Raw genomic sequence first — 22,700 nt, 5'->3', positions numbered from 1 at the left:
CGGTTGGCTCCCTACCCGGTGCTGGATCTGAGATTCCTGCAACAATTTTGAAATCTTGACCAATCAAATTGGAGCAGATGCAACACAGAGGCTTCTCAAGAAGGAGCGCTACAGCCTGCATGCGCAAATATGATTATGATTCGAACGCTGACTTTGTCATAAAGGGTAGATAGAGCGAGCGGCTCCGGCGACGGACGCCTCCTGAGTTCCGCGGTCATCTCTAGTCTGTCGTGCCTTCAGCTCCGGGTTGTGACTTGAACCGCAACCCAGATTTACTTCCCCTGTGTTCGAGCGGTTCGCGGCGCAGTCCGCCTCTCTCGCTCAAAAGTCAGCTGGGATCGGCCCCAGCACGGCTGTATTGGAGTCGCGGGGGGAGAAGCGCTTCGGACGAGGGGTCGATGGGAAACGAACCGAAGGCGGTTTTAATCATAATCGGGGCGGCCTGTTCTTTTGTCGTTCACTAACCCGCTATGAGGATAATCTCGCGTCGAAACCAGTCAGGCCTGGTGGCAACATCATGGCGCCCTCTCGTGTTACTGTGCAGACTTGCTTTTCCCCGCTTGCCTTTGGGCCGCCGCCGGGGGCGCTGTCGCGCGCTTGTATCGCCATAAACGGAGTGAGAGGCGCATGAAATGGAGAAAAATGGCGGATCATGTGCAGGTAAGCGGGGGCTTGGCGTGTTTTCAACCGTCGCGACGAAGGCGCTACGCGAGCTCCGCCGGCCCCGGCGCGGAGCTCCGCGGTCGCCGACGGAAGCGGCCGGGCCCGCTTGGAGGAGCGAAGAACGCCGCCGCCGATAATGCCGCTGCGTGGCCTGCTGTCAAGCTGTTAGCTCGGTGGGGCTTTAGCCGCGCGGGGATTTGACGCCCGGCGACCCGGCCGAGGTCGACCCGCTGCGGCGTGGGAGTCGGAAAGGGGACTCTGGTGCGTGGGGCGAGCGCGATCTTGTGGGACGCCGAGTGCCGGAGAACCAAATGAACGGGCGGTCGGTTCAGCAAGCGCTCGAGCGGCGCTCCCCGTTCGCTGGCGGGCGTGACGCGGACGCGGACGCCGACTAACGACACATTTGGAGGCACTTTTTGCCTCTTCTCGTGGGACATTCTGGAAATTGCGAGCTAGCCGTGCTAACGTTAGCATAAGCCGCGACAGCCACTTCTCCCGCCCGATTGGCAACGAGTCGCTTCGCTGCTTTTGGGCAGTAAATGGGCAAAAAGTCGGGCGTGCGGGGGCTGCAAATGAGTGTAAAAGCTCCGTTTTGCTGCCGTCTTGTTTATGTCCGTTACCAAGCAGCGCCGTGTTGTTGACTTAGCCTGCCGGCTGGCTAAGCTAAGCTAAGCTAAGCGCAGCTACTCGCGCTAGCGGACGCTCGATTCAGTCCGATGGAAAGTCTCACGCTCGGCTTTTCATTCGCTTCGAATTCGGCCAAGTCCATTTCAAGCCTCCCGAACAGTCAGTCGCCTTGCTCGCAATGAACTTTAGCCGCCACCCGACACGCACGTTGCTCGAGTCTTCATCATTATTCTTGTTATTATTTTCATATGCCGCCCTCGATCAAACTTGATCTGGATCGCTGATGCACACCTGTCGTTTTGCGTTAGCCTTTATGCTCATGCCGAGTGGTTGTTATTGTGGACTTCAAACAACGGACGAGCCAGCTTGATGGAGTTTCGGCTGACGATTGACTGAAACTTTGTTTCCCAACCTTTACCGGGACAAGTCGCCCCCTTTGAATCAGAAATATCTCGCAACGTGCTACTAAAAAAAAAAAAAAGTCACAAAATGTATAAATTAGGTATGTTGCTGAATCCAGAAAAGCGGCGGCCATTTTCTTTCCACCCCACCACCAAATGAAATTATCTCATTTTTGGGGCTTAAGATCCCCAATTTTTTTTTTTTTCTTTTCACTAAGGTTGTTTTTGAAATGTTCAATTTAGAAGAGATTTTTCTGTGGTTCTGCCAAACCTGGATTTGTGGCGGTGGATCGAATTATTATTATTATTATTCTTGTTTTCGGTTAATCCGACAATTTGCTCGCTTCCCATTGAGGTGGCCGGAGGAGGACCCCATCATAGAAAACTTTAGAAGCGGCCTCTTTAAACGTCGCGTTCGGTCGCAACTCCTAAGTAACGTCCGAGCATTTTTTCTACCAAAGAGTCAAAGTTGTATAGACAAATTTCCTCTTGGATCGGGTTGATTTCTGGACGAGTCCAACCGCTGGCATTTGTGGCCTAAAATCCTTCACCTCTGTCCGATTCTTCCAAACGAGGGTTCCGGGTGCACGTGGCTAAATGAGAATAGCGGAGCAGAGTTGGTTTGCATTCCAGCCTTTGTACAGGTGCCTCCCGCCCCCAGAAGAGCTAGCTCAGAAAGCCACTCAAATCTCGCAGTGGCTGAAATAAGAGAAACGTTGGCGAGCGTGTTCGCCGCTGATAAGCGCCCGCCGTGTCGCCGCAGGGCCTCGCCCAGCTGGAGATCCTGTGCAAGCAGCTGTATGAGACGGCCGACACGGCCGTGCGCCACCAAGCCGAGAAAGCCTTGGTGGAGTTCACCGACGCTCCGGACTGCCTCAGCAAGTGTCAGCTGCTGCTGGAGAGAGGAAGCGTGAGTCGGCAAAACACACATTCGACACCAACGCTAGCCGCGCTTTTCCACGTTTTTCTTAGGCAATACAGTTGGAAATCCAGACACAGAAAGAAAGAGCGCTCGCCTTTTCAGCTTCCACCAAATTAGCCGCCGTGGAACTTTGTACCGTGCCTTTACGGCCCCTGGCAAGCATGTTAAACGAGTCCGCCAGGGTCCCGGCCAGCTTGTTTGTCAAATTCAGCTTTGTAAAGCACTGCGGTGACTGCCAAATCGCCCGTAGGTGGCGGCGTCACATCGCATCGCTTAGCTCGGCGCAGCTTTCAAGTAGAAGATGAAGATTAGCTGGGCCGCCGTCAGCCGAGTTGCGGCGGCGGCGGTGGGCCGGCCGGCCCTGTCGGAACCTGGACTGGCCTCGTGTATTCATGATCAAATGCATTCAATTGGAGTCGCTGTGCTGTGCTGTGTTTGGCATCTTTACATTGATCACCGAAATTCTTTGAATTTAGTGTAATGGCACAATAAAGAGAGAGAGAGAGAGAGAGCGAGAGAATATTCGATAGATTTTTGTAGGATCGTGCTCGACTCGGGTGAAATGTTTTGGTTGACTGAGCCGGTTTCCGCAAGCTTCAGCCCGGAGGAGCCGTCCCTCCTGAGGTCTGGCTTAGTGGCAAACTTTCGATTGATCTGTCAAAATGGCCCATCGTGCGGTCAATCGGCTCATCGCCTTTCGATGAAATTCCGTGGTGGGGGGGGAGGGGGGGAGTGCCGGTGTAATTCTGCCGATTTGTGCGTCGGCAGTCGTCGTATTCGCAGCTGCTGGCGGCCACTTGCTTGTCCAAATTGGTGTCGAGGACCAGCAACCCTCTGCCGCTGGAGCAGCGCGTCGACATCCGTGAGTGCGCATTTAAGCCAAATGAATTTGGAGGGATTAGAGAGTCGGTGACGCCTGCGATGTGCCGTCAGGGAACTACGTGCTGAACTATTTGGCCACGCGGCCCAAGCTGGCAGCCTTCGTGACGCAGGCGCTCATCCAGCTGTACGCCCGCATCACCAAGCTGGGCTGGTTCGACTCGCAGAAGGACGACTACGTCTTCCGCAACGTCATCGCCGATGTCACGCGCTTCCTGCAGGACAGCGTGGAGCACTGCATCATCGGCGTCACCGTCCTGTCGCAGCTCACCAACGAGATCAACCAGGTGGGGGGCGCCGGCGAGCGGCGGGAGCGGCCCGTCGGGCGCGGCGCGTAACCGTGTCTCGGTGTCTGCAGGCGGACACCGCGTACCCGCTGACCAAACACAGAAAGATCGCGTCGTCCTTTCGAGACTCTTCCCTCTTTGACATCTTCACGCTGTCCTGCAACCTCCTCAAACAGGTCGGTCGTCCGCGTCGCTGGGGAATCGCCGCTGTCGGCTTTTAAGATCGATCACGCGACTCGTTCAGCTATTTAGTCGAGGTGGCGCCGGATGTTTTTTTTTTTTTTTTTTTTTTTTTTTGTCGTCTTAGTCGTCGGCTGATTGTGGTTTTGTGGCGATGCGTCAGGCGTCCGGGAAGAACCTGAACCTGAATGATGAGTCCCAGCACGGTCTGCTGATGCAGCTGCTCAAGCTGAGTTACAACTGCCTCAACTACGACTTCATCGGGACGTCCACCGACGAGTCGTCCGACGACCTCTGCACCGTGCAGATCCCCACCTCCTGGCGATCGGGTAGGTGGCCGTCCCGGCCCGGTGCTTTCCCCGCAAAGCGGGCGAAGCTGCGTGATGCAAAATGTCAGATTTTGCAAATTCACTTTCAGTTCAATTCAAGATAGCTTGCTATTTTTTTTTTTGCTGATACTGTCACTATCCGATATAAAATGTACGTTAAGAGGAATTCCACAAACCAAATTAAGACTCCCCAATTTTGTGATTTTGGCTGCCGCCATTAAATGAGCCACATCACCGTTGTAAAATGTATGTAATGGACTTTTTCAACTTGTGAAACATTTTTTCAGCAGTGAGAAATTGGAACGGGATCGCTGATTATTATTATTATTGGATGTGATTTTGACCAGCTGTGTCAGGGTTTTTTTTTTTTTTTTTTTCTCCCCTCTCCATATGTTAGCGAATTGAAAATTATTCATCTACTTGGGAAGATTTGAGGGTTTTTTTTTTTGTTTTTTTTCATTTTCATTGATGAATTTGGGGGTGAGCGCTCCATGATTGGCTGAAGTCTTTGTTGTTGAATTAGCTGAAAAATTGGTCAGATGTGAATAAAAGCTGGATTGTCAATATTAGCGGCATCTCCGTGATTCTTAAATATGGGACGTGCGGGATTCCCGTCAACAAACGACAAGAAATGGTTTATCCGAGCGAGCTTGTCATGACTGCTCCTCTATTAGAAAAGCTGAGCGGTGGTCTTCCTTCTTCGGAGGGTCCAGGACTTTGCCTAGGAACTCCTCATTTGTCCTGAAGGGCCAAGCGTTCTTTTTTTTTTTTTTTTTTCCCCGACCTTACAAAGACTTCCTGCTGGAACTCTTCAAGCGAGAATTGAGTCTCGAGTCCTCACGGATACAGAACAGCGATGGCAAACTTTTGTGGTAAAATGTCAATAATGGGAATGACGAGTAATGGTGAAGAAACACGCCAAGGAGCGCCGACTCCTCCGTGTCAGACGATTGAGTGTGATGGGAAGCCCCGACGCATTGAAATGGGGTCTCGATCGGCCCGATAGCTGGCCCGGGTTCTCGGTAGGTCCGTGCAGCACAGTTTGAGATTGATTTGTTTTTGCTTCGTGTAGCCTTCCTGGATTCTTCTACGCTGCAGCTCTTCTTCAACCTTTATCATTCCATCCCGCCTTCGCTCTCCCCGCTGGTGAGTTGCAGAGAGCGAGCGGCCCTCGTGAGCGTCCGGCGGCCCGCGAGGCGCTGAGTCTGTGCGCGCGTGTGTCCCCAGGTGCTGTCGTGTCTGGTCCAGATCGCTTCTGTCAGGCGGTCCCTTTTCAACAATGCGGAGCGGGCCAAGTTCTTGTCGCATCTGGTGGACGGAGTCAAGCGAATACTGGCCAACCCTCAGGTCGGTCTTGTCGTCGGGAAGGGCGCGGCCGCTGTTGCGCGTGCACCTTGTTGAGCCTCCCCCACCCGTGCCCCCCGCCCAGTGTCTGCCGGACCCCAACAACTACCACGAGTTCTGCCGGCTGCTGGCGCGGCTCAAGAGCAACTACCAGCTTGGCGAGCTGGTCAAGGTGGAGAACTACCCCGAGGTGATCCGCCTCATCGCCAACTTCACCGTCACCAGCCTGCAGGTGAGTCGGCCGCACCCGATCACGTGGCAGGGTCCGCAAAAGCTTTCCGAGATTGTCCCTTCTCTTATTTTCGAATCCGCTGCTTAACTCAAAGACTCCGACGGTGAGTCTGGGGAATGTTGGCCCTCTGTGGTCTGAGCAGTTCTGAGATCCCGGGTTCAAATCGGCTGTCGTCGTGTTTCAGCACTGGGAGTTTGCCCCCAACAGCGTGCACTACCTGCTGAGCCTGTGGCAGCGTCTGGCGGCGTCCGTGCCCTACGTCAAGGCCACCGAGCCGCACCTGCTGGAGACCTACACCCCTGAAGTCACCAAGGCCTACATCACATCGCGGCTGGAGTCGGTCCACGTTATCCTCAGGTGGGAGCCGCCCCCGCCCCCGACTCCAAAAGCTCGGACGCGACACTGCACCCCTAACACAAAGACACAAGACGGAGTCTTTGATTCATGGGAAAAAAAAAAATTGTTGGGTGACGCCGTCGTTCCTTGCTTCTACTTTTACTTTAAAAAGATGTTACGTACAATACACGCGGCCAAACGGAATCCGGAACCCGTTCCTGGTTTTCGTCGGGAATTGAGCCGAGAAAAACTCCGGTGTAAGACCCGTGTCGGGGGTCGGGTTGCGCAGGGACGGCCTGGAGGACCCGCTGGATGACGCCGGTCTGGTTCAGCAGCAGCTGGACCAGCTGTCCACCATCGGAAGGTGCGAGTACGAGAAGACGTGCGCCCTCCTGGTGCAACTGTTTGACCAGGCGGCGCAAAGCTATCAGGAGCTGCTCCAGTCCACCAACTCCAGCGCCGCCGACGTCACCGTGCAGGAGGGTACGTAAAGCGGTAGGCCGGCCGAGCTCGCCCGACGGTGACCCCTATCTCCCCCCCCCCCCCCCCCCCCCCCGCGCGCACAGGTCGTCTGACGTGGTTGGTGTACATCATCGGGGCGGTCATCGGGGGCCGCGTGTCCTTCGCCAGCACGGACGAACAGGACGCTATGGACGGCGAGCTCGTCTGTCGGTAGGTCGCGGGTCGCTCGTCTTTGCTGATCAACAGACTCTGTACGTGCCCCCCACCCCCCCCCCCACCCCCCCTCCTCTCCTTGATTTTCACAATTACAATTCGAATAATCGGGAACATTATTTGTAGAATTGGAATTTTTTTTTTTTTCTCTCCGGTTGACAGACGATGCTTTTGAGGCATGAACCGGTACGGAGAGTCACTGAGCAACATCAGGTTGCGGGGAATGCAGAGAGATTTTTAGGGGGGTTAAAATTGTTCAAATGAATCCAAATCTCCAACACTTTGAAGAGACGAGTGGAGCAATACTCTGGTACGGCGATCAAGAAATGTAAGCAGTCACAAGTGACTCGTCGTATGACTATCTGGAAGCGTGTCAATTGTGCTGCTGGTGCAGATCCTTGCGGTCAACAGCAGTCGGGCAGCGTGGCGAGACCGCGACAGCGAGGGGACCGTCGGGTTTTTCTTCTTGTTCTTGGCCTTGTCGCTCTGCTCATTGTTGTTGTCTCCCGTCCATCTTTTTCGCTCTCGGTTGTTTCTGTCCTTCCCGGTCCCGCGCGATCTTTTCATTCCCCTCCGTCTGTCCGTCCTCAGGGTCCTGCAACTGATGAACCTGACGGACTCTCGTCTGGCTCAAGCCGGCAACGAGAGGCTGGAGCTGGCCATGCTCAGCTTCTTCGAGCAGTTCAGGAAGATCTACATCGGCGACCAGGTGCAGAAGTCGTCCAAGGTGACCCTGCTCTACTCATCTCCAGCGTTCCCCCACCCCCCATGAGTTCGTTTTCAGGACAAATTGTCGTCGTCATCGAAACGTGTTTGCTTGCAGCTGTATCGTCGCTTGTCCGAGGTTCTGGGCCTCAACGACGAGACGATGGTGCTGAGCGTCTTCATCGGCAAGATGTGAGTGCCAAATGTGGCCGCTTTGGAGGCCCTCTCCCTCGCTCACCCCCTTCCTAAAACGGCTTTGCAGCATCACAAACCTGAAGTACTGGGGCCAGTGTGAACCCATCACCTCCAAGACTCTCCAGCTCCTCAACGACCTCTCCTTAGGATATCCTTTGACCGTTTCCGCGACGCAAAAGAGGCGATTGTAACAATTGCTACCGGCGGCGGGAGAAAATGTTTTGTGTAAAATGATATTGGCGGGGGCCAAAGTCAAACGGTCCTCGCGGGTTGTTTTTGGTTTTTTTTTTTTTTTCCCCCTTGACCACGTGCTCCACGTACAGCAGCGTCAGGAAGTTGGTGAAGTTGAGCGCCGTGCAGTTCATGCTCAACAATCACACCGTGAGTATTTGCACGTCCCTCGCCCCGCCCACGTCCATCTGCCTTTTGGTTTGTCAGCAGAGCGAGCACTTCTCCTTCCTGGGGGTCAACAACCAGTCCAACCTGAGCGACATGAGGTGTCGCACCACCTTCTACACCGCGCTGGGGCGCCTCCTGATGGTCGATCTGGGTAAGTGCCCGCACGTTGACGCTAACTTTTGCGTTGTGGTTTGTTGGTTTTGGTGCGTAAGAGTAGCATTTTGGTGGCGAGGGTCTCCCCCTCCCCCCCCCCCCAAAAGTTGACTTTGGTGCTGGGGCGCGTCGATTGCATTTCCCTTCCTTTCATCGAGAGACATGAGCCCCGATTGAAAACATTAAGACAGTCGCGTCGCCTTCGTTATTTCCGTCCGTTGAAAGTCCCGACGGTATCGAGACGGCTTCACGGGGACACGTTTTCTCGCAGGCTCGGTTAATCCAATGCGCTGACTTAAAATGGGGAACTAATACTTGACACAGGTGAGGACGAGGAGCAGTTCGAGCAGTTCATGCTCCCCCTGACGGTGGCCTTCGAGGCCGTGGCCCAGATGTTGAGCACCAACACCTTCAACGAGCAGGAGGCCAAGGTGACGCCGACCCGCCCGCCGAGCTGAAACCCTGAGCGGTCTCAGCAAAGAGCCCTGTGGGACTATTTTGTTCCGCAGAGGACGCTGGTGGGTCTGGTCCGAGACCTGCGAGGGATCGCGTTCGCCTTCAACGCCAAGACCAGCTTCATGATGCTCTTCGACTGGATGTATTCTTAAAACGTGGCTCCGCTCGCGTTAGCTCAGTGCCTGATCGTGTTGCCGACGACCCTTGACCCCCCCCCCCCTCGGCTCAGATACCCGGCCTACATGCCCATCCTGCAGAGGGCCGTCGAGCTGTGGTACCACGACCCGGCGTGCACCACGCCCGTGCTCAAGCTCATGGCCGAGCTCGTGCACAACAGGTACGCTGGCGTGGCTCTTTTTTTTTTTTTTTTTCTTCTTGTTTTCTTGTGGCCTCGACCTCCGGCGGGTGACCTTTGCGTCGCAGGTCGCAGAGGCTTCTGTTTGACGTGTCGTCCCCCAACGGCATCCTGCTGTTCCGAGAGACCAGCAAGATGATCACCACGTACGGTGAGTTTGTCCTCTGTCGGAAATGAAAGCGGCAACGCCGGCGTCCGTAACCGCCGTGCGTCCGGCAGGCAACCGCATCCTGACGCTGGGCGACGTTCCCAAGGAGCAAGCGTACAGCGTGAAGCTGAAGGGCGTCAGCGTGTGCTTCGCCTTGCTGAAGGCGGTGTTGAGCGGCAACTACGTCAACTTCGGCGTCTTTCGGCTGTACGGCGACGACGCTTTGGACAACGCCCTGCAGACCTTCGTCAAGCTGCTGCTGTCCATCCCGCACAGCGACCTGCTGGTGAGGCGTCCGACCTGTTTTTGTGTGTGTCGTACGTTCTTTCTTTCTTCTTTTTTTTTTTTTTTCGCGCATGTGCTCCAACGTCGCAGGGCTTAATATTGCAAGCGATAATCAAAGTGGCCAGCAGGGGGACCTGCTTAGCCACCCATTCCAAGCCTTCAAACGTGACTTGGGAGCACACCTGCTGCGCTCAAATATGAAATGATGGAGTCATACGTGGAAAAAGTTTAAAATGGCATCCTTCTTCATTTCCCCATCCGGCGCATCTTCCTCTCTTAACGTCGTCACGTCCGCCCGACATCGGGCAACCTTCTACGCGCCGAGTCGCTCTCGGGCCTCCGGCCGTCTGCAACTCTGCTCTCTGGATCCAACGTCCAACTTTGTCTGTCCCTCCCTCTCACGAGCTCATTTGCAATCCTCACTCCGAACCACAACCTCAGCGTCTTCATTTCTTACAGCACGTTTAACACAAATGACAAATGACTCTGCAGTTTTATTTTTGGGAATAATTGCTTACATAAATATCTGCCGGTCGTCACGTCAGCGGTCCGTTGCCGTGTTTTCTTTCACGTGGCAATGTTGACATTTTGCAGGTTTTTCCATGTCATATTTCCTCCGTTGTATTTTCCCCTAAAACAGGACTACCCCAAACTCAGCCAGTCTTTCTACTCCCTGCTGGAGGTCCTGACTCAGGACCACATGAACTTTATCGCCAGTCTGGAGCCTCACATGGTCATGTACATCCTGTCGTCCATATCGGAAGGACTCACCGCACTTGGTAAGTAACAAGCGGCAGCGGCGGCCCTGTGAACTTCCTTTGTTTAATTGGATCACGGCGCCGTTCTCTCCCGGGACGGGACGTCCGGCGAAGAGCTGCCGCCGTGTCCGTGATGGACTCGACACATTGGAGCAAATGATATATGAGAGCTCGCCGTAGCCAGCTGCTGCTAACTAGTCGAAGCGGATGTCGCCGGACGCGTTTTACGGCATGGAAACGGTGCAGGAAGGCATCCTAGATAAGGGAAGCCGCTTTAGTTTTTTTTTTTTTTTTTTTGGGGGGGGGGGGGTTCGCTAAAGTGCTCCAGCCAAAACGCGTTCGGCAATGCAAAACAATCAAAGTGCGACGTAGTTCGAAATGAACAACCAAAGTTTGAAGGAGAAGGTTCCCCGCCGTCGGATCCGCGGAAGGAACGAATGACGCACCTCTGCCCGCTCCCGCAGACACGATGGTGTGCACGGGCTGCTGTTCCAGCCTGGACCACATGGTGACCTACCTTTTCAAGCAGCTGTCCCGCTCCACCAAGAAGAGGGCCACGCCCATGGCCACGGATGAACGCTTCCTGCACATCATGCAGCAGCACCCCGAGATGATCCAGCAGGTAAACCGCCGCCGCCGCCGGCGCTCGCCGTTCGACATTCCGCTGACCGTGTCGGGCGCAGATGCTGTCCACCGTGTTGAACATCATCATCTTCGAGGACTGCCGGAACCAGTGGTCCATGTCCAGACCGCTGCTCGGACTCATACTCCTGAACGAGAAGGTAAGGTCATCGTTGCGCTATTTTTGCCGTGACCTTTCAAAAGAAAATTCAATCGTCCGTGTCTTTCCCATCCCTCGCCGAGCAAGTTTTGTGGCGAGCGACTCTGGCGCGCCGCAACTTTCGGTCGAAGCGCAAACTACGCGCAGTCGCGTTCCGTCGCCATAAACGCACTGGAAACAAACGGCGAAGTCGGCCTGGACTCGCGTTTTGTCTTTTCCCTTCAATCGGCGTGCAAATGCGCGTACGGTACGCGCCGTCTCGGGACCGATCGGCGAGCGCGTCAAAAGGTCGACTTTACAAACCGACGCGCCGCTCGGCGGATGGCGTCCCGCATTTGCTCCGGTCGGGGTTTACGGACGGACCCGAACATTCGTCCTCTTCTGCGGTCACGCCGCGCAAATCCCGAAACTTTTCAAAGGCGAAGACGTACGTGAAGAGCGCGCTGATGCCGAGTGTTTTGTGTGGCGTGCGCCTGCAGTACTTTGCGGATCTGCGCAACAGCATCGTCAACAGTCAACCTCCAGAGAAGCAGCAGGCCATGCATCTCTGCTTCGAGAACCTCATGGAAGGAATTGAACGCAACCTGCTCACCAAGAACAGAGACAGGTGACGACGACGACGACGTCCGCGCCTGCTATGCTAACTCCTTGGCAGTCCTCCGTTGTTCCTCATGAGGCGTCCTCGGTCCCCCCGCAGGTTCACGCAGAACTTGTCGGTGTTCCGCCGGGAGGTCAACGACAGCATGAAGAACTCCACGGGCGCCGGCGGCGGCGGCGTCAACAGCAACGACATGATGAGCTGACATTCCACGCGAAGGCGTCTCGACCCGGCGGCCCCGCCGCCTTCGGCCAGTGAGCCCCGGCCCCGCCCGCTCCTTGTTGATACGAGCATATATAAATACAGATCTATTTTAACGCCAGTCACAGGAAGATTGGGGGGGGGGGGCAAAACAGTCACGCGCTCACCTGCCTTGTATAGAAGACCACAAAGTCGAGTGTACATTTTGTTTGCTAACATTTTCAACGATGTTTATATATTGACGGGATGATTGCGCTTTTTACGCCGTGAGAAAAAGGAAGAAGAAAAAAACGGAGGGAGGGAGGGAGGGAGGAAGGAAGCCGAACGTGTAAATAGTGGTCGGAGGCGGGTCTGGCGCGCGCCTTCGCTTTGCACTCCTACAAAGCATCTGGAAACACACAATCCAAAAAAAGAAACCGGCGGAGCGGGGTCCCTCCGCAAAGACCTTCTTCCGACTTTTTGTTGACTTTCTGGATTCCCGGGACCAGGTCGCGGCGCCCCCCCCCCCCCCCCCCCGGGGGGGGGGGGGGGGGCAGGAAGGCGCTCAGCCGCGCGTGGACTTCCCGGTTCGTGACTGATGTGAATGTGGAGTAGCTGCTGTGTCGTGTCAGCATTGTGACTGCAAATAAACCTCATCCTTTTTACCACACGCCTCCGCTTGTGCGACGATCGCATAAACGGCCTCGTAGTTTTTGGTTTATAAAAGTGAACATCCTGCTCGGTCGCCGGTCGATCAGAAGACTCCAGACGCAGTCTTTGAATTCCGAGGCCCGCTTCTTCCTTTTGTACCGTCGACGACACTCAAATGAATTTTCGGCGCGGCCCAAAGCGACAACGCCGTCGTGTCGACATCCTGTCGGTGCGCCAATCGGTGAGAAGACTTTTTTTTTTTTTTTCCTCTCTTCTTCTTCTTCTTCTGGAGCAGGGTTCGGGTTAGGGTTTTTTTGCAATCACTCAAATATGGCACAAAATACGACAGGCGAGGTCTCAAGCGAGTCGTTTTTGTGAGCTATTAATAGATTGCGAGCCTCCTGTACGGTCGCGTGCGGATGCAGCAGAAATCCGTCTACACTCGAATTGCATCTTGGTTGCTTTTCATTGTTGCTTTCTATCCAGAATCCTCCCGTTTTCCACGCGGGCCCGCCGGCGCCGCTCCTCGCTATCCGGGCAGGAGGCAGGGGCTACATCCGTTTCCTTCAGCGCTTATCCACACAAGGAGAGGCGAAAACAAACCACCGCTCGCATTCGACCCGAGCGTGCGGGTGAGGCCGGATTTGAACCCGCAACCTCAAAACTGTGAGGCACATATGCTAACCGACCGCTTGCAAAATGCGACCTTGCGGTTCCCAAAAGAATTCCAATCGGCACCGTGACAACTTTTAATCTCCGCCGGTCCGCATCCAAACGAGCACAAGGCGGTCGTAGGTTAACTCTTGGAGGACTCTGACTCGAAGACTGCGTTATTGAGGCCTTCTCGGTTCCGGGCGATCTCCACGGCAAAGAACTGGATCCGGGTGGCTGGACCCCCGACGACCGAAGCCAAGAGAGAGAGAGAGAGAGAAAGACAAGAGTCAGTTTGGAAAAAGTCGGGAATCGCTCGACTCCCCGAGTGGCTACGGCAACGACGACGCCGAGCTCCTTCCCGCCTCTGTCCGGATTCTCGTAAACTTGGTTCGGCAATAATGGACGGGCGACGCGATTTGCAAACCCACCGAAAATGGTGTTTTCTTCTGTGTAGTCCTTCTGGCAGTCCAGTCGCAGCAGAGTCCCGTAGTTGAAGTCCTCCACCAGTCCTTGGAAGTGGTTGCAGAAAGGGCGCCACCTCTGGTGACAAACAAAGACTTTACACCTTTCTCTCCGTGGCGCCCACTCCCGGGCGACAACGAGGCGCTCCAAAGGGGCCCCGTCCGTACGCACGTCGGAACCGTCGAGATACGCGCTCGCCCGCCCGCTGTTCGGACCGAAGCACGAGAGCGGAACGCGACCGGCGGCTGACAGTCGTCGTCGTCGTCGGAAAATGCGCCCAATATTTTCCCTTTCCAAAGTCAAAGGTTGGGAATGGAAGGTTTCCGCTCGGAAGCGGCGAGGGACCAAAAACGGGGTCGGTTCTTTAATCCATATTTCTTGGAACTAAATGAATTGCTCATCAGGAATTCGGAAATGGTTTTGTAACGCAAATTATTTGTACGAAAGGCCTAATCGGTTCACCTCTTTGGCCTCGGCCGACTTGAGCCGGTCCGGGTCCAGCACTTTGATGTCCAGGTCCTCGAAGGTCGCCCTGAAGGTGGCGTAGATGTCGTCGTCCATCTTTGTCAACTTGAGGAACTTCGGGTCCACAGAGGAGATGAGCTGAAGGACGGCAAACGGGCAAAAGCGTCAGCATTTTTTTCCCAGATTTGTTTTTCTTGCACGTGAAGCGGCTCACGTTGAAGTAAACCTCGGCGTGGTTGTAGGCCTTCACGGCCCACATCGCCTCCAGACGCTCCTGAAACGCAAAGTCCGAGTCAGGGTCGCCTCCTCGCTCGACGAACCTCGCCGGCCGGCCGGCGTACTCACGTCGTTGCCGTAAGCCTCGGCGGGGAGGGAGAGCGCGCGAGCGGCGGCCGAAGCTCCGTCCGGTCCCTGAAAACCCAAAATGACGTCAGCGTCGCACCTCATCAACTTGGCCCGTCGAGTGGACGGGGGGGGGGGGGGGGGGGGGGGGGACGAGTTTGCACGTGCGGGGCGCCGGTCTTGGTTTTCGTCCGCCGCCGTTTTGGGCCTGCCTGCGACGGCACGCAAAAATGGAGGCGCAACCGTTTTGACGCGTCGCAGAAATGCTTCTGGGGGGCTCGATTTGTGCCGACCGATCATCTGTCCGTCTGTCTTTTGTTTTGAAATCCGGAATTGAAAAACATCTGCTTTTACTTTGGAAAATCCCGTTTCCTGACAAACTTGAGTCGCAATCGTGGTTGAAATCGCCGTCGTGTTTTGAAAAATGTAAACTTTTGTTTTTTTAAATCTCGATCATTGAGTAATTGAAAAAAATGATTCATCGATCGGTCAATTTTCGAATACTTGTCAGTTGAATGTCTGCGGCCCGGCTTTTGCTGAGGCGTTCGGGAATTTATGGAGGGGCGAAAAAAAGGCCCGCGGGTTGACTTGATGGCAACTTGTGAAAAAAAACAAATACATTCCAAAATGCCGTAACGTGAAATGCTTCACAACGAAATCATCCATCTGTCCATTTTCTGAGCTGCTTATCCTCACAAGGGTCACGGGAGGCCGGAGCCAATCGCGGTGCACGTGGAGACAGACAAGAGTGGCGCCGACGCAAGCGGGAAGAAAAGTGGAGCGCGGGGATTCGAACCCCGGTGCTCACAACCGTAAGGTACTCGTTCCGTGAAATGACTTCGATCCCTTGAGAACGGAGGACGGAGGACGGCTTCGGCTTAACCGCATCGGTGCCCTTGCGGGTTGCCCACAAAATTCACAAACCTTACAGTTGGTTACAAGTCACGTGTACGATTTTTCAAGTTATTACGATACATTTCAATTATTCGGTGTCTGCGAATAAATATGAAATGGGAGTTAGAACGGCCGGGCGGGAGGCCGACCGCGTTTAACCACAACACGTTTTTTTTTTTTTTTTTTTGGTTTTGTTTTGTTTGAAGCTTCCGGCTAGTTAGCCTTAGCCAGGTTAGCCGTCGTCGCGTGAATATTAAGAGAAGCCCACGTTTGGGCGTTTAAATTCTCCTTATCACGATTTGCTTTAATCGACGATTGACTGACACGTCTATCGGTTTTGTTGACGTTTTTGTTTGGTTTGGTTTGGTTATTCCTACCAAAGAGGAGAGGCCATCGCTCGACGCCATCTTGCCTCGCCAAAGATCGTCATTTGCGTGAAGATGGCCGAAAAACAGCGGGACGGGCCGTCTTTATCTCTCCATTTCGCCATTGAATGCGATTATTTGGAATACGGGTCGTTGTACTCGGAAACTATTGTACTACGATTACTCATGATAAAGTCAATAAAGCGTGGCATTTCTACATGCGCATCGACACATCAGAGCTGACGTCTCCAGCAGAAAAAATCAAACTTGGACCATAGATATTAATAGATAGATAGACAGCTACGACGCCTACTGCATGTCTTGCATGACTACATGACGGTAAGCTAGGAGGGACAAAGTCGTCCAAATCATAACGCGTGAACGCCAAGGAACGCAAAATAGCAAATTTGGCGGGAGTGATACAAAACAAATGAAAGTTGGGGGGGGGGGGGGGACTGAAAGCAGACATTTCCAGCAGCCTTTTTCCGTGGCCGTGGTGGCCGCTTTTGGAAGTTCCACAACCAAAGAAAAGAAAGAAAGTATACCATATATTTGATATTTAAATATGCGCATTTACATGAATACATTTGCTAAGTGCCACGCACGTTTCATGCACGTACACGACGACAATCTGAGGACCATTTGCGGGTGAACGTCAGCACCCCAACTTGAGTGAGGAGAAGCGGGGAGCAAAATGACTGGATGAGCGTCTGTTATAGAGTCAGTCCATCTTTGAGCGCCATCCATCCTGCCGTTATCCGAGCCGCTTATCCTCACAAGGCTTCTCGGGAGGGCTGGAGCCTATCCCAGCCGTCAATGGGAAGGAGGCCTGGTAAACCCTCGACCGGTCGCACTTCAGTGACTTCTTTTTTGGTGGATGGGGGGGGGGGGGGGAGCAGCTGGTAAAGCGTTGCCCTGCCCGCGCAGTTCTGAGGACCCGGGTTCGATCCCGGCCCCAGTTTGCATGTTCTCCCCGTGCCTGCGTGCTTTTTCTCCGCTTTCCCCCTGCACCCCAAAAACATGCAACATGAATTGCCCGTAGGTGTGATTCTGAGCGCGGCCGTTTGTCTCCACGTGCCCTGCGATTGGCTCGCAACCAGTTTAGGGTGTGACCCGCCTACTGCGCGTTGACAGCTGGGATAGGCTCCAGCGCTCCCCGCGACCCTCGTGAGGATGAGTGGAAAATGGATGGATGGACGGACGGACGGACGGGAGGAAACCCACCCAGGACGAGGACAGGATCGAACCCGGGTGAGTCCAAAGCTTTACAGCTGCCGCTTCCTCCATTCATATGAATTGATTGTCCAAATTCAAATCATGATTTGACGACGTTTTGATTGCGTCTGTGACGTCACTAGCGCGACCCTGAAAGCCCCAGAAGAGATGAGTCGCGAAATGAAGCCAAATGTGGCGTTTCGCAGACGAGACGTCACAGCGTCCGCCTCCCGGGGCAGTCACGTGACACCGTGCACGAGCGTCGGCGCGCGCGCGTCCGCTCGGCTCGGTTCAGGTGAGCGCGCATTCTCGCGGCGCGGGCGAGGATACCCAAAAAAAAACACTAAACAAAAAAAAAAAATGGATCGACGGACGTTTTTATTTGGGTTTGCGCTCAAAGGTCACGTGACGCCCGCTTCATCCTCGCTGTTTATCGATTCGTCCTTTTTGGGTTCATCGTGAAAATGGGCGTGCGCGTGCTCGTTTATTTGCGATTCCTCCATCAGTTTTGTTTTGTCTGTCGCGGTCGTCGGAAAGGCCGAAGGAAGCGGTTCGGTATTCGGTATTCGGGAGCAGTGACCCGCCTTACGCGCAACGATGTCGCGATCGCGCGTGCTGGGCGGCTGGTTTGCAGATGTCACGTGATTTATGGGCATCGTCTCATTCCGCCAAGCGTCAATGGCAAATGTTTCATATGGGCCGCATCCGAACTGGCCAAAGCTTCCATTTGTTTGGTTTTTTTTTTGACGTGCGCAAACAACAACAACAACAACAACCTCACCCACCTACGCGTACAGGCTGACGGTTTACATGGCCAAATTTCACTTCTAAATTCATCTTGCAGCTGTTTCCCTAACCCTTTTTCAAAAATAATACCATCAACAGGAACCGACCAATGGTGTCACTTTGGGAAAATGGATGAAATACACCACACGGAAAGGTGGGAGGACCCAAATATCCAAATATGCTCTTGACTATTGACGGGAACGCAGAGAGCCAGGAGCGCCAAAAGTCGTGGCCGGGTTAGGGCGAGAAAAGCAAAAGACGAACGCGATGTCGGCAGTCGCAAAATGCAGGGAAAGAAATGGATTGATGGAACTTTCAAAAAAAAAAAAAGAAAGAAAGAAAGGCCACGAAAGCACTGGCATCATTTCAGCAGAGAAAGTTCAGACTTTGTCTACATGTTGCTTCCCATGGCAATTTCGTCACCGTTTTCTTTCAGTTCTAGTTTTCTAGTTTCCAAGCTGGTCGCGGTCAGCTTGCGGCTCTCGAAGACCGGAAGCGGACCGCTCGTTGTTTCTTCTCCGCATTTTACTCATCACGTCTCGTCGTCGCCAGAGTCTTGCCGGAGGACACCGCAGCCGTGAGTCGAGTTGGGATCTCGAACCCGCAGATCTCGAGCGTTGCGCGTTGCGTTGCCCAGCGATGAAGTCAGAAATCACATTCAAAATGTGTCACAACTTGCATTTATGGTCAAGAAAGACAATCCGGCGCGTTGAAAAGCTTTTTGTCGCAATCTCGCCTCAGACGGGAGCTTTGAGTCGGGTCTGCGGTTTGCTAACAAGGTGGCAACTTTCACAGCTTTGGGAAAAGCGCTTGAAGCGGACTTTAGGCCTTGAGCGCCGATCGACTCTGTGGCTACAAATCCCTTTCTTTCTGTCCACGTCGACTCTTTGGCGCCTCCGTTGGTGACGAGCTGCACGGCACGTTACGCAGCCGATCGCCTCGGGAATATGTGCGACTTGCTAGCAACGTCCAGCGTGGTTAAAGTAGCTCCTTGCCAATGTGGCGTGGCCACTTCCTGTCAGCCTCCTTGTTTATCAGCTCAGCCAGCCTGGCCGACGCCCTCCGCACTTATCGCCGCGGTTACAGTATCCGCCCCGCGCGTCTCGTCTTTGTGCTGTGTGCGTGTAACGTGACCCGCGCTTTTATTGGCAGGTTCACGCCGATCGCCAATCATGAACAAGGTAAGCGGCCACGCCCGGGTTAGCCACTTAGCATTGTTAGCGCACACTAACTGCACGTGACTTCCTGTCAGGCGGACGGTCGCGTCGTCGCCGCCGCCGCCGCCGTCGGCTCGCCGTCCTCACGGGGGCAGAGCGCGCCGTCCTCTCCCGCTGCCATCACGGTAAATGGCTACGTGCTAATTTAACGACGCTAAGTTACTTAATGTTGAGGAAAACTTCAAGGTCTGGTCGAGACTCTTGTGGCGTGTGCGTGCATCACGCGTTTGTGTGTGTGTGTGTGTGCGCGCGCGCGGCACAGGCACGCGTGGACGACCAGCTGGTAGCGTACCGCGACCTGGCGGCCCTCCCGCGCGACAAAGCCATCCTGCAGGTGGAGCGACCCGACCTCATGACCTACCGGCCTCACCTCAGTTTCTCGCCGCTGGACCTGCCGCGCAGACAGGTGAGAGGGCGGGACGGCGACGGCGTCGAGCCGTCGTGCGACGCGTGTGACGCGTGTTTGCGTTCCTCAGCGCTCTCTGTCTCCTCCCACCGCCTCGCCCGCCACGTCTCCGGAGGTAAGAGCCCCGCCCCCGCCGCGATGAGCCAACTCGAGCGCGACTTCCTGTTTCAGGGCAAAGGACGGCGGGCGGAAAGCGACTGCGGCTCCCCCGGAGGCTCGGTGCTGCGGCTGCACGCCGGACGCAAGATCAGCGCCAGTCTGCAGCACTTCCACCGGCCCGGTCGGGACGCTAGCGCGCGCGAACAAACGTTTACGCGCTCAGACGGCCGCTCGTATAGTCACGATATGTTGTATTGCAGATAACGGGACAAACATCTACACGAAGCCTCCCATCTACAAACAGGGTCAGTTCCTCTTCACGCGTCGTCATCGCGGTCCCGCCTCCGTCACTTTCCCCAAAAAAATCAACAATGTCCTCCAGAAAGTTGCAAAGCGGCCAACGACAGCGGCGGCGTCATCCGGGCGGCCAAGTTCCCGGCCGCTCAGCCTCCGGACCCGGACCGGCCTTCCAAGATCGAGACTGACTCCTGGCCCTGCCCCCCGTCGCTGGCCGCCATGGGTGAGCGACACGACCAGTTACTTGCTTTGTATTCTACGCTTTCTGTCGAGTGATGAGGTTCGCAGGTGGAAACGGGGGTCGGATTTTGAAAGACTGTGGAACTTGCGATTGGACGCAAGCGGGACTGATCATTTCAGTGATGGGAAAATCTTACGGGACTCTGTTAGAATTTGGCCGTCGGGGAGCGTTGCGTGGAGCGGTTAGGGTCACCCCCGGCCGGACGGACGTCCTTCCAAACCGCCTGGACTCTCTTTCACAGCGGAAACCGCCGCCGCCTGCTCCCGGTCCTCGAAAAATGGGAGGTCGGTAACCGTGGCGAGCCGTGAACGGGGGACAAACCGGTATCGGAGCTGCTGAGGGAATTGTGAGCTTTCTCGATCCACGGGAGGTAAGAACGCGGCGACGCACGGGTGTGGCAAGACAGCGAGGAGCCCATTCCATTGACCGCTTAGCCCGTAGTGCGACCGTTCGGTTGAGGGGGAGGTCCCGAGGGTAAGCCGGAATTCCTTCCAAACTTGTCACGACAACCGGGGACCCCAGTCGGAGACGATGTCCGTGGCGTTCAAAGACGAGGAGGTTTGGACAAGGACAGGCAAGGCAGACTGCGGTTTCGGGAGGGACGCGTAACGGACACATTTGGAAGAGCGTCGGTCCTCGACGTCCGCGAGAAAGGACCGCTCATCCCGGACTGCGACCCGATCTTCGAGTTGTTCCGAGAGGCCGCGAGATAGACCCCCGAAGTGCAGCGTCATCGCACCTAAAAAGTACTTGACCGAACGGGAGGAACAGTGACAATGTGGAGAGACACGGGAGGCGTAAAAGATGGCGATCGGGGAGTTGAGGACAAAAAAGCCGATCGCGGGCAGGTGCTAGAAAGAGGCCGGGGGGAGGAGACAAAGCACCAGCCGACCTCCAGTAAGGCTACCGAAGGGCAGTTGGGGACACTTGACATGTTCCAGTTACTCAGGTAGTTCAAGTGACTTTCCGGGAGAGGGTGGACGCACTCCAATTGTACGCACAAGGAGGCACACCGGCACCACTGACGCGCTCTTTTTCCGGCAGAAATCGAGTGGCGGAAGAAGAAAACGGAGGAGGGGGAGGAGAACGACGACGACGACTTTGAAGACCTGACGGACGAGGCCAGGGCGCTGCAGGAACAGGAGCTGGAAAAGGTTCGCTCGGGATGACGTCACGCACGATGATGAGCGCGCCAACGTCGTCTGTCGCATCCAGATCAAGTCCAACCTGGGCCGTCTGATCCTGCGCGAGGAGAAGGAGAAGGAGAAAAGCGCCGACTTCCGGCGAAAGACGCGCTCGCTGCCCGACAGAACGCACGCGCACGCCAGTGAGAACCGAGCCGAGAACGGGCGCCGGCCGCGGTCGCGTCCCGGCTCACGGCCCGTTTCCTCTTTCCCGTCCGAAGGTTTGTCGGCCAACGCGTCCGAGTCGCCGTCTCGTTCCAGCTCCGGGATGAGCAGAGTCAGTACTCGCCGCTTCCTCTTTGTTGTGGCGATTTGCTGCTCGTCCTCGTACGCGTGCATCAAGGATCTCAGGACTTGACGGCGTTTGCGTTTTCAGAGGCAGTCAGCCGAGTTTTCCACAGACGGCGCCGACGCAGGTGGGCGGGCCGAGCGCGACGTCCTGTCCGAGGTTCTTAATGACGATTTCTCTTGCTTGATTGTCGCGTGTGTGTGTGTGTGTGTGTCCACAGCGGCTCAGGTGTGTGCGACGCTCTGATGATGTCATCACAGCCAGCAATTGGCGCCCCCCGCTGGCCGAGACCAGCAATACCGCTTGATGATTTCTGTGTGTGCGTGTGTACGTGTGTGTACGTGTGTGCGTGCGTGCGCGCGCGCGTGCGCGGCGTGGACAGAAGGCCGCCCCGCAGCGGGGCCTGGACCGCGGGACTTCGCTGCCGAGTATCCTGGAGCAAAAGGTGAGAAGGGGTTGCCATTTTCGCACACGAACGCCCCCCCCCAACCCCCCAGTGGTGACGCGCACGGGCGTTTCCCGCCGACCTGCAGGTTTATCCCTACGAAGCGCTGGTGGTGACCCGCAGGGGGCGCTGCAGGCTCCCACCAGGAGTGGACCGAATGAGGCTGGAGGTGAGGGGCGGGCCGACGTAGCGTGCTCTGCGTGTGCGTGTGCGTGTGCGTGTGCGTGTTTTCTACGTTTACATGTGCGCCCGCAGAGACATCTGGACCCGGAGGAGTTCCGTCAAGTTTTCGGGATGAGCGCCTCTGAGTTTGAGCGCCTGTCGCTATGGAGACGGAACGAGCTGAAGAAGAGGGCGTCGCTGTTCTAAGAGGAAGTGACGTCACGGCCGTTTCCTGATTGCTGCACGCGCGTGCGGGATGGACGAGCATTGACGCGCACATGCAAACGCACGCACGCACGCACGCACGCACGCACACTAACACGCTTATTCAATCCCGGATTGGTTGCCAGAGTTACCAGCGGCATCGCGCCGACGAAGAGGAGGAGTTCAGTAGTTTGCTCTGCTCTTATTTTGAAGGGCCGAGCTTTTGGAACGTTTGATTTTCTTGATGTGTGTTTCTCTGCTCAACAATAAAAGTCAACGTGCACGCCACAACACGCACGTTTGTTTTTATGTTGTTTTTTTTTTTTTTTTTTTTACGTCGCCTGTTGTGCACCACAGACCAAAATCTAAAATGTGAAAGTGCGAGTCCACGACTCGATGCAGGGTTCGGCGACGCAGGCTTTCTGCCGCCTCCG

General features: G+C 55.3%; 2 protein-coding genes and 1 pseudogene across 2 annotated transcripts; 2 read left to right on the top strand and 1 right to left on the bottom strand.

The window, feature by feature from the left end:
* Nucleotides 1–523: 523 nt before the first annotated feature.
* On the top strand, nt 524–12,554 carry xpo7 (exportin 7). The gene is made up of 27 exons (XM_061801992.1): nt 524–660; nt 2,455–2,601; nt 3,382–3,475; nt 3,547–3,779; nt 3,851–3,955; nt 4,123–4,288; nt 5,361–5,434; nt 5,516–5,635; nt 5,718–5,864; nt 6,049–6,221; nt 6,490–6,683; nt 6,767–6,872; nt 7,467–7,602; nt 7,699–7,772; nt 7,843–7,923; nt 8,093–8,156; nt 8,217–8,325; nt 8,652–8,758; nt 8,837–8,925; nt 9,013–9,120; nt 9,207–9,289; nt 9,358–9,572; nt 10,212–10,350; nt 10,794–10,951; nt 11,013–11,111; nt 11,590–11,717; nt 11,808–12,554. The coding sequence occupies exons 1-27, from the start codon at nt 628–630 to the stop codon at nt 11,911–11,913; spliced, it is 3,288 nt and encodes a 1,095-aa protein (XP_061657976.1). The 5' UTR covers nt 524–627; the 3' UTR covers nt 11,914–12,554.
* A 97-nt stretch (nt 12,555–12,651) lies between these two features.
* LOC133491094 (dematin-like) lies at nt 12,652–22,580 on the top strand (annotated as a pseudogene).
* Nucleotides 13,275–15,992, bottom strand: pbdc1 (polysaccharide biosynthesis domain containing 1). The gene is made up of 6 exons (XM_061801991.1): nt 15,734–15,992; nt 14,466–14,531; nt 14,335–14,394; nt 14,118–14,258; nt 13,622–13,733; nt 13,275–13,427 (listed from the first exon to the last, which is right to left on the bottom strand). Exons 1-6 carry the CDS (start codon nt 15,761–15,763, stop codon nt 13,336–13,338), a joined length of 501 nt encoding a protein of 166 aa, XP_061657975.1. The 5' UTR covers nt 15,764–15,992; the 3' UTR covers nt 13,275–13,335.
* Nucleotides 22,581–22,700: the final 120 nt, after the last annotated feature.

Source organism: Syngnathoides biaculeatus, chromosome 17 (genome assembly GCF_019802595.1).
Source record: "Syngnathoides biaculeatus isolate LvHL_M chromosome 17, ASM1980259v1, whole genome shotgun sequence".
NCBI classification, from domain to species: Eukaryota; Metazoa; Chordata; class Actinopteri; order Syngnathiformes; family Syngnathidae; genus Syngnathoides; species Syngnathoides biaculeatus.
The sequence above is the reverse complement of the archived record's forward strand: the minus strand, read 5'-3'. Positions and strand labels throughout refer to the sequence as shown.

Coding starts and splice junctions, on each gene's coding strand:
- xpo7 (XM_061801992.1), top strand. CDS start 628: ATGAAATGGAGAAAAATGGCGGATCATGTGCAG. Junction 3,956..4,122: donor CCTGCAACCTCCTCAAACAG/GTCGGTCGTCCG, acceptor GCGATGCGTCAG/GCGTCCGGGAAGAACCTGAA. Junction 9,290..9,357: donor CAAGATGATCACCACGTACG/GTGAGTTTGTCC, acceptor TGCGTCCGGCAG/GCAACCGCATCCTGACGCTG.
- pbdc1 (XM_061801991.1), bottom strand. CDS start 15,763: ATGGCGTCGAGCGATGGCCTCTCCTCTTTG. Junction 14,395..14,465: donor CCGAGGCTTACGGCAACGAC/GTGAGTACGCCG, acceptor TTTGCGTTTCAG/GAGCGTCTGGAGGCGATGTG. Junction 14,259..14,334: donor ACGCCGAGGTTTACTTCAAC/GTGAGCCGCTTC, acceptor GCCGTCCTTCAG/CTCATCTCCTCTGTGGACCC.